The sequence below is a fragment of the Gossypium hirsutum genome, unplaced genomic scaffold (genome assembly GCF_007990345.1).
Source record: "Gossypium hirsutum isolate 1008001.06 unplaced genomic scaffold, Gossypium_hirsutum_v2.1 scaffold_320, whole genome shotgun sequence".
Taxonomy (NCBI): Eukaryota; Viridiplantae; Streptophyta; class Magnoliopsida; order Malvales; family Malvaceae; genus Gossypium; species Gossypium hirsutum.
Window position 1 is genome coordinate 20,481 of NW_024402951.1, and position 13,856 is coordinate 34,336.

A 13,856-nucleotide genomic window follows, 5' to 3' on the forward strand; every position below is an offset into this window, starting at 1 on the left:
TAAAAGTCCTTGTTTAAGAGTAGAACTAGCATAATTGAGCGGAATTGCATGCAATCTTAGAAATAGGACAACATAAATCTACCGAATTAGAGTCAAATCTAATAGGAGAATCCATAGATTGAGTTAATGCGACGATGGGGGTTTTAATTAGAAAGAGATTTCAATTAATCAACCTAGAGTCAGTTGTTCTTACTCTCGAAAGAGATAATAAAATAATTTAGGGATTTTTACAAATCAAGACACCAAGTCAATAAATCGTTTAATTTAGATTCATAATAATAGGTGAAGTCTAGGTGGATTCTTTCCTAGGGATTGTCTCTCTCATTGGTTATTTTTCGATTATTTCCTTGATTTATTCTCTGTTGCGTTCTTAGTTAAATTAGTTTAGTAAATTTAGATTAAAATACATCACTCCAAATTGTCAGCTAAATTATAGAAAAACGGTAATTACTAATACTTTTTAGTCCTCGTGGATACGATATTCTCTACTCACCGTAGCTATACTATTGTTTGATAGATACGCTTGCTTTAATCGTATTTAGAGTTAGTTTATGACCATCAAACTTAACGAATAATTTCACCAAAATAAGGGAACTAAAAAAAATGGTAGCAAGCTTGATAAGCTATAGACGTGTGAAAAGGGAAAAGAAAAATTATTTTCAATTCAATTCCAGATGTGTCCTTCCATGCTATCCATGCTTTTATACACTTCTCATATGCTAATTTTAGCATGATTCCCTCTAAATTATAAATAAACACCCAACAAAAATCAAATGTTTTTCTAATTATAGAGTTTGACAAAATCAAAATCTGATTTTTTTTATTAGCCACCAATTCTATAACTTTTCAGCTTGGCCCATTCTATTGCTTTTCGTTCCAATTTAGCCATATTTACTTGTTCTTTTGAACTTTGGCATTCCAATTGTGCCCTGATAAAATTTAAACAAGAAATCACAAGTTTAGTAGCATTCTATTCAAAATTCGACTAAAAATAAGTACATTAAACACACAAAATTAGCTTGCTATCAATAGGTTAGTGACCATAAATGAAATTTACCTTTTTAATTATTAAACTAGATGGTTTATCTTTAAGGAATGAGCCCAAGATTTTATAAATCCAATCATCTCCACACAATGAGAAAATTGAAATCATAATTTAGCGATGACTCTGTCTGCCTTGCCATCACTGACCTTTGTCTCTAGTAAACTGACGATGTCTAGATTATATTCTAAATTATACTCATGAAAAATCCTCGGAAGCTTGACGTTAGCATAGCCCTGACAGTTCCAAGAAAAGATTGATAAATTCATGATTATAAAAGATAAAAACATGAACCAACCTTTACTACTGAAACTTCCCAATTTTAACCAACTAATTCCCAACTGAAGATGTTGCCACCTTCCCAACATTTGTGTTTAATTGAGCACTACTTAATTCGACCATTGAACTCACTGATTCAGATAATGAGACTTTGGAAGTGCCATTTAGTTTAAACCACTCTCCATGAATTTAGCATTCGAAATGTTTTAGTAGCAATACTTAAAGATTATCAAACTCCACAATGAAATCTCAAAAAAACATTTTAAGCAAAACATAAAATTTACAAGAGAAACTCATTTAACCAATGCCAAACATCAATCTCAAAGAACTTGAGTGAGATGTGATCAAGCATACTACTGATGGATATCTTAGATTAAAAATTGAGTGTACAAGTGGGAATTATAGAGAAGATATACAAAGCATACTTGCAAAAGTGACAAGGCCTTTACTTTTAGGGAAAAGGGAAGCAATTTAAGGTCAACCCCTTCATTGACAGGGTTTCTTAGTATGACCATAATCCTATAGCATGGGCAAAAAAATCTAGAAAAATAATCTTTAGAAAAAAACGCATTTTTTAAAGAAAAAAGTCAAATAATAGATCTTGAAAAAGCAAATATAAATGAATCTATGAAAGTATAAAATTTGCCTATGATGGAATGGGTAAAGCCCCGATGAGAAAGCTAATGAGAATGTCGATAAGAGGGGTATGCCGAAGGACAACTTTTTTTTTTGTATTAACCTAAAATTTGTTATTAATTACAAAAATGACCCACTTGAAAATTTTATGTATGAAAATAACTTGTTTGCTACAGTAAACCTTAGTGTTGCTGTTGCTATTGGTGACACCAAGAAAAATACGCATACATGTCATGCCAAAATACCTGTATTTTTAGGAAAAAGAAAAATATATATATTTTAATAGTTTCCATTGTTGTCATTGGCAGCACCTACATTTTTATTAAAAAAAACATGTCAAATATATTTTTGGTGTTGCCATTGTCGTTGGTGGCACCGATGTTTTGTTATCAGCCTTGATATTTGCAGCATCGTGTGTGGTTTTTTAGAAAAAAAATTTACTGAGTGTCGTTGGCCTCTATAACGGCATCGAAGAAATTCAAAAAATTTGTCATCCATTCTCTAAAACGAAGACATAGACCCGATGCAATAAAAAAAGCTGGTACATTCATCATCGGGCGAAGAAACGTGAGGACAAAGAAGGAAAAAATTTATTTGTACCTGGCTAAAATTGAAAAATCAATGGTGAGAAAGAAAACTGAAAAACTTTTGAGAAAAGTAAAACATTATGGGGGAGATTGAAAAAAAATTGAAATAATAAAGAAAACGGTTAAATTAATTAGCATTTATCAACATAATTTTTTTCTTTAGGAAATAATAGGCTAATTAATGAGTTAATAACACATCAAATACAAAAGATATTTTTTATGGAAAATAAATAGATTTGATTCATTAAATAAATAAACAATTTAGCATGTAAATATAATAAATGATAATAAAACTAAGAAAGTATTAAAAAAAGGTGCTTGGGGAAATATTTGGAATTTTAAATGCATTTTTTTTCTCTTCTAATGAAATTCATTCATAATCGTTAAAAAAAAAGGTTGAAGATAAACTAAATAGCAAAAAATTGTCGCTGCCATTGTGAACTCTCTACTGTGAAAGGCTTTCTCCGTTCGGGTTAACCATCAAAATAATATTTCTTTCTCCTTCTATCTTTCTCATTCTAGATTTATTCTTCTCACTATTGGAGCTTTTGTATTTTCAATGCATTTTTTTCTCTTTTAATGGAAGTGATTCATTACCAGTAAAAAAAAATTGATGAAGATAAACTAAACAGCAAAAAATCGTCGCCGCTGTTGTAGACTCTCCACTGTTGATGGCTTTTTCCGTTCATATTAACCACCAAAACAATCATTTCTTTCTCCTTCTATCTTTCTCTCATTTATATTTACCTTTCTCACCATTGGAGCTTTTGTTTTTAGCCGAGTATATATCAAATATTTTTTGTTTTAGAGAGTGGATGACGAAATTTTTTAAAAAAACACATCAGTGCCGCCAACATCAAGGCAACAACAAAACACCAGTGCCGCTAATAACATCAATGACACTAAAAAAATATACTTGACATGCTTTTTTTAAATAAAAATGTTGGTACCACTAATGCAACGGTAACACCTATTAAAATATATATTTTTTTCTATTTTTTCTAAAATATAGATATTTTGGAATGATATATATTATTTTTACTTGTACCACCAACGACAACAATAATATCTAAAGAAATTAATATTTTTAAACTGACCAATAAAGGTACTGATTAGGGGTAGCCCGACCAATAATGACAACTTACTATAGCAAGCATGTAAGTTACGTCATTTTTCTAGCAATCATTTTCAACCCATGACCAATATGAACTCGAAGTTTCCTTCGTAACCCCCGGAACTTCTTCGTAGTGGCTCCGTTCCATGCCTCATTTCATAGGGAACCTCAAAGTGGCTCTATTTCATTATATTCCATCCAGATCCCAATTCCATTTTTATATTGTCATTGACATGACATAAGAGATGTTGGTTCTAGTCTATCTTTTTCTATTTCTATATATGTATATGGAAAGTTCAAAAATCATCATATAATAATCCAGAAATAGAAAAGAAAAAAGGGAGGTTAATGATGATTTTAAAATCTTTTATACCAGGGAATCTAATATCCTTATACATGACGATAATCAATTCGGTCGTTATGGTCGGACTCTATTATGGATTTCTGACCACACTATCCATAGGTCCCTCTTATATCTTCCTTCTACGAGCTCGGTTTATGGAAGAAGGAGAAGAAGGAACCGAGAAGAGAGTATCAGCAACAACTGGGTTTATTGCAGGCCAGCTCATGATGTTCATATCAATCTACTATGTACCTCTGCATTTAGCATTGGGTAAACCTCATACAATAACTGTCCTAGCTCTACCGTATCTTTTGTTTCATTTCTTCTGGAACAATCACAAAGACTTTTTTGATCATAGACGTCCTACCAGAAATTCAATGCGTAATCTTAGCATTCAATGTGTATTCCTGAATAATCTCATTATTCAATTATTCAACCATTTCATTTTACCAAGTTCAATGTTAGCCAGATTAGTCAACATCTATATGTTTCGATGCAACAACAATATGTTATTTGTAACAAGTAGTTTTGTTGGTTGGTTAATTGGTCATATTTTATTGATGAAATGGGTTGGGTTGGTATTAGTCTGGATACAACAAAATAATTTAATTAGGTCTAATGTACTTATTCGATCTAATAAGTATCTTGTATCAGAATTTAGAAATTCTATGGCTCGAATCTTTAGTATTCTGTTATTTATTACCTGTGTTTACTATTTAGGCAGAATACCGTCACCCATTCTAACTAAGAAACTGAAAGGAATTTCCGAACCGGAAGAAGTGGGGGAAAGTGAGGAAGAAAGAAACATAGAAATAGAAACTATTTCCGAGGGGGGAGGGGCTAACCAGAAACAGGGGACCGAAGAAAATACTTCTTCTTCCCTTTTTTCGGAGGAAGAGGTGGATCCGAGCAAAGAAACAGAAAAGCTATGAGTGACTGGAAAGAAAAAAAATAAAGGGCGAATTCCACTTTCGTTTTAAAGAGACATACTATAAAAATAGACCGGTTTATGAAACTTCTTATCTGGATGGGAATCAAGAAAGTTCGAAGTTAGAAATATTAAAAAAAAAGAAGATAAATATTTATTATGGATTGAAAAACCTCTTGTGACACTTCTTTTTGATTCTAAACGATGGAATCGACCTTTGCGATATATAAAAAATGACCGGGTTGAAAATGCTATAAAAAATGAAATGTCACAATATTTTTTTTATACATGTCAAAGTGATGGAAAAGAAAAAATATCTTTTACGTATCCACCCAGTTTAGCAACTTTTGGGGAAATGATACAAAAAAAAATATATTTTTTCACACCAGAAAAATGGTTTTCTGATGAATTGTATACTGATTGGAGTTTTATCAATGAACTAAAAAGAAGAAATTTGAGTAAGGAGTTTATAAAAAGAGTCGAATCTTTAGATAAGGAATCTTTTGATCTGGGCATACTTGAAAAAAGGACTCGATTCTCTAATAATGAAACTAAACGAGAATACTTGCCTAAACTATATGATCCTTTCTTGCATGGACCCTACCGCGGAAGAATCAAAAAATGGGGTTCCCCTTTAAGCATAAATCAAACTTATAAAAAAAAAACACGGATCCATTTTGGATAAATAAGATTCATGCTCTACTTCTTACTACTGATTATCACGACCTTGAACAGACACTAGATACACTCAATATAAAATCATTAGCAACAGAAAAAGAACTCTCTTTATTGACATTGACAGAAGATGAACAGGGAAATATCGATTCCGAGGATCGAGTCAAAATTTTGAAATTTTTATTCAATATAGTTATAACTAATCCCAACAATCAAACAATTAGAAAAAAATCTATTGGAATAAAAGAAATAAGTAAAAAAGTTCCTCGATGGTCATACAAATTAATCGACGATTTAGAACAACAGGAGGGAGAAAACGAGGAAAATGTAACAGCAGAGCATGAAATTCGTTCAAGAAAATCCAAGCGCGTCGTGATTTTTACTAATAACCAGGCAAACGCCGATACTTATACTAATACCAAGGATGCTAATGATCCTGATCAAACAGACGAAGTGGCTTTGATACGCTATTCGCAACAATCGGATTTTCGGCGCGACATAATAAAGGGTTCCATGCGTGCCCAAAGGCGTAAAACAATTACTTGGGAGCTGTTTCAAGCAAATGTACATTCCCCCCTTTTTTTGGACAGAGTAGACAAACCACTCTTTTTTTCTTTTGATATTTCTAGACCGCTGAAACGAATATCTCGAAATTGGATATGTAAAAACAAAGAATCAAAAATTTCTGATTATACAGAAAAAAAGATCGAGAAAAAAGACGAGGCCAAAAGAGAAAAATACAAAAGAGAAGAGAAAATGAGGATAGAAATAGCAGAAGCTTGGGATAGTCTTTTACTTGCTCAAGTAATAAGGGGCTCCGTGTTAATAACCCAATCAATTCTTAGAAAATATATTATATTACCTTCACTGATAATAGTTAAAAACATTGCCCGTATGTTATTATTTCAATTTCCTGAGTGGTCTGAGGATTTAACGGATTGGAATCGAGAAATGCATGTTAAATGCACTTATAATGGTGTTCAATTATCCGAAACCGAATTTCCAAAAAACTGGTTAACAGACGGTATTCAGATAAAGATCCTATTTCCTTTTTGCCTGAAACCTTGGCACAGATTTAAACTACAACCCTCTCATAAAGATCCAATGAAAAAAAAGAAAGGTCAAAAGAATGATTTTTGCTTTTTAACAGTTTGGGGAATGGAAACTGAACTACCTTTCGGCTCTCCTCGAAAACGGCGTTCGTTTTTTTAGCCTATTTTTAAAGAACTAAAAAAAATAAAAAAATGGAAAACGAAATGTTTTATAGCTTTAACAATTTTAAAAGAAAAAACTAAATTGTTTCGAAAAGCTTCAAAAGAAACAAAAAAATGGATCACTCAAAGCATTCTATTTCTAAAAGGAATAATAAAAGAACTTTCAAAAATAAATCCAATTCCATTTTTTGGGTTGAGAGAACCATATGAATTGGGCGAAACTAAAAAGGATTCGATAATCAGTAATAAGATGATTCACCAATCATCCCTTCAAATTCAATCTATGGCGTGGACAAATTATTCATTAACCGAAAAAAAATAAAAGATCTGACTAAGAGAACAAACACAATCAAAAATCAAATACAAAAAATTCTAATTATAAAAGACAAGAAAAACGAATTTCTAACTCAAGAAATAAATAGTAGTTCTAACAAAATAAGTTATCAGGATAAAATATTAGAATCATCAAAAAAATTTTGGCAAATAGTAAAAAGAAGAAATATTCGATTAATCCGGAAATTCTATTTTTTTATAAATTTTTTCATTGAAAAGATATACATGGATATTCTTCTATATATCATTAATATTCCAAGAACCAATACCCAACTTTTTCTTGAATCAACAAAAAAAATGATTGAGAACTTCATTCACAATAATGAAGCAAATCAAGAAAGAATTAATAAAACAACTAAAAATACAACTCATTTTATTTCAACTATAAAAACCTCACTTTCTTCACTTTCTAATATTAGTATTAGAAATAAAAATGAAAAAGCTTTTTGTGACTTATCCTCCCTCTCACAAGCATATGTATTTTACAAATTATCACAAACCCAAGTTATTAGTTTTTATAAATTCAAACCTATCCTTCAATATCATGGAACATCTCTTTTTCTTAAAAATGAAATAAAAGATTATTTTGAAGAAGGGGAGTATCTCATTCCAGATTAAGACATCATTATGGGTTAAGACAGAAAATTGTTTGGCATTCTGGAATGAATGAATGGAAAAACTGGTTAAGGAGTCGTTATCAATACGATTTAGTTCAGAATAGATGGCTAAAATTAGGACCAGGACAATGGCGAAATAGAGTCAATCAACACTATCTGGCTCAAAATAAACATTTAACAAAATGGGATTCAGATGAAAAAGAAAGATTAATTCATTACGAAAAAAAAATGATTTTCAAGCGAACTCATTACTAACTCAAGAATATAAACTGAATCAAGAACAAAAATATAAAAAATCTAATTTTAAAAAACACTATGGATATGATTTTTTATCATATAAATCTATTAATTATCAAGATAAGAGGGACCCGTATGCTTATGGATCACCATTCCAAGTAAATAAGAGGGAAGAGAGTTCTTATCATTACAACATGGATAAACAAAATTTTTTTGATACACTGAGGGATATCCCCATCCATAATTATCTAGGAGAAGGCGATATCCTAGATGCTATGGGGAATTTTTCGCACAGAAAGTTTTTTAATTGGAGAATTCTTGATTTTTGTCTTAGAAATAAGGTCGATATTGAGTCCTGGGTCGATACCAGTACCAAGAGTAAGAAAAATATTAAGACTGTGGTTAAGAATTATCAAATAATTGATAAAATGGACCTTTTTTATTTCACAATTTATCAAGATCAAGAAAGCAACCCATCCAATAAAAAAGGAAGCCATTTTGATTGGATGGGACTGAATGAAGAAATACTAAGTCATCCTATACCGAATCTAGAACTTTGGTTCTTCCCAGAATTTGTGCTGCTATATAATGCATATAAGGTTAAACCATGGATCATACCAATAAAATTACTTCTTTTCAATTTTAATGGAAATAGGAACATTAATAAAATATTATTGAAAATAAAAAAAGGGACTCCCTTATAGCACCAAACGAAAAACAAATTATTGGATTAGAGAATCGAAATCAAGAAGAAAAAGAACCCATAGGTGAAGGGGGTCTTGTATCAGATGCACAAAAACAAGGAAATTTTAAATCCGTTCTCTCAAACCAAGAAAAAGATGTTGAAGAAGATTATGATAAATCAGACAAAAAAAAACGTAGAAAGAAAAAGCAATACAAGAGCAACACGGAAGCAGAGCTTGATTTCTTCCTAAAAAGGTATTTGCGTTTTCAATTGAGATGGGATGATTCTTTAAATCAAAGAATAATCAATAATATCAAAGTATATTGCCTCCTGCTTAGACTGATAAATCCAAACGAAATTGTTATATCCTCTATTCAACGGGGAGAGATGAATCTGGATATTTTGATGATTCAGAAGGATTTAACTCTTAGAGAATTAATGAAAAAAGGAATATTGATTATCGATCCAGTTCGTCTGTCGGTAAAAAATGATGGACAATTTATTCTATATCAAACTATAAGTATTTTGTTGGTTCATAAAAATAAACACCAAATTAATCAAAGATACCAAGAAAAAAACTATATTGATAAAAATCATTTTTATGAATTTATTGCAAGACATCAAAAGATGACTGAAAATAAAGACAAAAATCATTATGATTTGTTTGTTCCTGAAAATATTTTATCCCCTAACCACCGGCGAGAATTGCGAATTCGAATTTCTTTCAATTCCAGGGATAAAAATGGTATGCATAGAAATGCAGTATTTTTAAATAATGTAAAAAACTGTGGTCAAGTTTTGACTAAAAACAAACATCTTGATAGTGATAAAAAGAAACTAATTAAATTAAAGTTCTTTCTTTGGCCCAATTATCGATTAGAAGATTTAGCTTGTATGAATCGATATTGGTTTAATACTAATAACGGCAGTCGTTTCAGTATGATAAGGATCCGTATGTATCCGCGTCTGAAAATTCGTTAATGGTACATTTTAATGGTACATTTTCCCCTATATTATGTATGTATCGTGCCGGGTATATGAAAACAAATAGATGGTCACAAGGATTGTCTTACATTTTATTCTGATACACGATACTAATTTAATGACATACATATCAATTAGATCGACAAATGAATCAACAAAATCCTCTTATTTGAACTCTAAAATTTTCTCTTTTGTAGAAATCTCTCACTCTTTTGTATCCCTATACGAATCAAATCGAAACCCGGATTGATTAATTTTATTTGAAAAAAAAAATGATAAAGTTCATAACGAACTTAAAATCATCGTGTATATCAAAATGACTGGTATTATTATTACTGATCAGTAAAATTCACATTCAAAAAAAGGGGGAAATTTTTTGGTTTTATGGTAAAAAATTCATTCATCTCAGTTATTTTTCAAGAAAAAAAAGAAGAAAACAGGGGGTCTGCTGAATTTCAAATAGTTAGTTTCACCAATAAGATACGAAGACTTACTTCACATTTGGAATTGCATAAAAAAGACTATTTATCTCAGAGAGGTCTACGTAAAATTCTAGGAAAACATCAACGACTGCTATCTTATTTATCAAAGACAAATAAAATACGTTATAAAGAATTAATTGGTGAGTTGGATATTCGGGAATCAAAAATCGTTAATTTGCAAAGTTTGAATTAGTCGATTTATTAGATTTTCATTTTGATGTACTTGTTTTCGTTTTCAACAATTCATGTAAGAATGAATCGAGGAAAAACTTATGAATCTATCAGCTACAGAAAAAGACCTTATGATAGTCAATATGGGGCCTCACCACCCATCAATGCATGGTGTTCTTCGTCTCATCGTTACTCTAGATGGTGAAGATGTTGTTGACTGTGAACCAATATTAGGTTATTTACACAGAGGAATGGAAAAAATTACGGAAAACCGAACAATTATACAATATTTGCCTTATGTAACGCGTTGGGATTATTTAGCCACTATGTTCACGGAAGCAATAACCGTAAATGGACCAGAACAGTTGGGGAATATTCAAGTCCCTAAAAGGGCCAGCTATATCAGAGTAATTATGTTGGAGTTGAGTCGTATAGCTTCTCATCTATTATGGCTTGGACCTTTTATGGCAGATATTGGTGCACAGACCCCCTTTTTCTATATTTTCAGAGAAAGAGAATTAGTATATGATCTATTCGAAGCTACCACCGGTATGAGAATGATGCATAATTATTTTCGTATCGGAGGAGTGGCGGCCGATCTACCTTACGGCTGGCTAGATAAATGTTTGGATTTCTGTGATTATTTTTTAACAGGAATTGTTGAATATCAAAAACTTATTACGCGAAATCCTATTTTTTTAGAACGAGTTGAAGGGATAGGCGTTATTGGTGGAGAAGAAGCAATAAATTGGGGTTTATCCGGCCCAATGCTACGAGCATCTGGAATCAAATGGGATCTTCGGAAAGTTGATCATTATGAGTGTTACGACGAATTTGATTGGGAAATCCAGTGGCAAAAAGAAGGAGATTCATTAGCTCGTTATTTAGTCCGAATCAGTGAAATGACGGAATCTATAAAAATAATTCAACAGGCCCTGGAAGGAATTCCGGGTGGTCCCTATGAGAATTTAGAAATCCGATGCTTTGATCGAGAAAGGGATCCAGAATGGAATGATTTTGAATATCGATTCATTAGTAAAAAACCTTCTCCCACATTTGAATTACCGAGACAAGAACTTTATGCGAGAATAGAAGCCCCAAAGGGAGAATTAGGAATTTTTCTGATAGGGGATCAAAGCGGTTTTCCTTGGAGATGGAAAATTCGCCCGCCGGGTTTTATCAATTTGCAAATTCTTCCTCAGTTAGTTAAAAGAATGAAATTGGCTGATATTATGACGATACTAGGTAGCATAGATATCATTATGGGAGAAGTGGATCGTTGAAATGATAATTTATACGATAGAAGTAAAAGATATCAATTCCTTTTACACATTGGAATCTTTAAAAGAGGTCTATGGGATCATATGGATGTTGGTCCCTATTTTGACTCTTGTATTGGGAATCACAATAGGTGTACTAGTAATTGTATGGTTAGAAAGAGAAATATCTGCAGGAATACAACAACGTATTGGGCCTGAATATGCCGGTCCTTTGGGCATTCTTCAAGCGCTAGCAGATGGAACAAAACTGCTTTTCAAAGAAAATATTCTTCCATCTAGAGGCAATACTCGTTTATTTAGTATTGGACCGGCTATAGCAGTCATATCAATTTTACTAAGTTTTTCAGTAATTCCTTTTAGCTCTCGCCTTATTTTAGCCGATCTCAATATCGGTATTTTTTTATGGATTGCCATTTCAAGTATTGCTCCCGTTGGACTTCTTATGTCAGGATACGGATCAAATAATAAATATTCCTTTTTAGGTGGTCTGCGAGCTGCTGCTCAATCGATTAGTTATGAAATACCATTAACTCTATGTGTTTTATCAATATCTCTACGTGCGATTCGTTGAACTAGAAACTTTTATTTTACCTATTCCTTTCGTTCTAGAAAATAAGTTGAGTTGATAAACTAAATTAGATAGTTATATATGAGTGAAAGAAAGCAGCTTATAAATTCGCAGTAAATTAAACAAAAAAATAGAATCTCATTTCCTATGTACAAAAGTTAAGTGGAAGAAAACGTAAGCGGAAGAAGTCTTTACCCCAAGACGGGTTGATTAGTCAATCTAGCTTGAAGCGGGCTCAAAAGATCAACCGTATAGAGTTTTCGCTATCCTTTGTATGGATTCCCATACATGTATTGCTAAACAAACGGGGGATTGAACAAAAAACGAGTGGATGGTTAGGAACACCAAAATACATAAAGGATTGGTAATGGAGATTATGTAAATTATATAAAAAGAGACTTCTGGATAACATAAAAAGAATACTAATTGGGGCTTTAAATTCGTAGAAATGACTAGGCAGTACTCCCCATGATTCCGGTCCAGAGTATCCTCCTATCTGCCGATTAAAGTAATGACTATCAGGAACGAAATAATCCTTTACTATTTTTTAGTTTAAGCCCCATTCGTGGTTTTATCAGATCCGAAAGCAGAATAGGAACGAAAAAGAAACAATAAAGAATAAAAAAGAAATCTTTTTTTTATTCTTTCTTTCATAGATATAGAGAGATCTAATCCGTGTCATGATTTATGAGCTAATGGAATGTTTCATTTTTTTCGTAATAGAAAACAATGGGTTGAAATATCTATTGATATTCTACAAGAAGTATTTTATTGAAGGCTTAAGTTATTACTCAACAAATAAAAATTGAAATTATGAATGGGCGAGATCAATTCAGAAGCACTTTTTTTTTATTCTTCAGAATATAGCAGACAGAATTCCATTGGTATAATTTTGGACCTTCCAATCTATTTTTTCTCTATCTTTCTACAACCATACGAAGATAAATAATACTGATTCGGTCCTAAAATTTATTTGTGACCCACGAGGAGCCGTATGAGGTGAAAATCTCATGTACGGTTTTGGACTAGCGATGTAAACAGTGATGTTATCATCGACTATAATTATCTAACAGTTCAAGTACAGTTGATATAGTTGAGGCGCAATCAAAATATGGTTTTTGGGGATGGAATTTGTGGCGTCAGCCAATAGGGTTTATCGTTTTTCTAATTTCTTCTCTAGCGGAATGCGAGAGATTACCTTTTGATTTACCAGAAGCGGAGGAAGAATTAGTAGCAGGGTATCAAACCGAATATTCAGGTATCAAATTTGGTTTATTTTACGTTGCTTCCTATCTAAATCTATTACTTTCTTCGTTATTTGTAACAGTTCTTTACTTGGGGGGTTGGAATATTTCCATTCCGTACGTATTCGCCCCTGAGCTATTTGAAATAAATAAAATAAATGGAATCATTGGAACGACAATTGGTATCTTTATTACATTAGCTAAAACTTATTTGTTTTTGTTTATTTCTATCGCAACACGATGGACTTTACCTAGGTTAAGAATGGACCAATTATTAAATCTCGGGTGGAAATTTCTTTTACCCATTTCTCTCGGTAATCTATTATTAACAACTTCTTTCCAACTTCTTTCACTGTAAAGAAAAAAAGAATCTGAGATTCATGACTTGGTTCAAACAAGAGAAAGAAACAAACATAAAATTATTCATAGATATTCAC

The 13,856-nt window shown here is 31.9% G+C and overlaps 2 protein-coding genes and 1 pseudogene across 2 annotated transcripts; all 3 read left to right on the forward strand.

Annotated features, from left to right (window-relative positions):
• The first annotated feature begins 4,006 nt into the window (after positions 1-4,006).
• Positions 4,007-12,539, forward strand: LOC121226631 (protein TIC 214-like). The gene has a single exon (XM_041110412.1). The coding sequence runs from the start codon at positions 4,007-4,009 to the stop codon at positions 4,931-4,933; it is 927 nt and encodes a 308-aa protein (XP_040966346.1). The 3' UTR covers positions 4,934-12,539.
• LOC121226628 (protein TIC 214-like) lies at positions 8,200-12,539 on the forward strand (annotated as a pseudogene).
• LOC121226629 (NAD(P)H-quinone oxidoreductase subunit H, chloroplastic) lies at positions 10,429-13,838 on the forward strand. Its single transcript, XM_041110411.1, has one exon. The coding sequence runs from the start codon at positions 10,429-10,431 to the stop codon at positions 11,608-11,610; it is 1,182 nt and encodes a 393-aa protein (XP_040966345.1). The 3' UTR covers positions 11,611-13,838.
• Positions 13,839-13,856: the final 18 nt, after the last annotated feature.

Excerpts from the sequence above, each read along its gene's own strand:
- LOC121226631 (XM_041110412.1), top strand. The coding sequence starts at position 4,007 with ATGATGATTTTAAAATCTTTTATACCAGGGAATCTAATATCCTTATAC.
- LOC121226629 (XM_041110411.1), top strand. The coding sequence starts at position 10,429 with ATGAATCTATCAGCTACAGAAAAAGACCTTATGATAGTCAATATGGGG.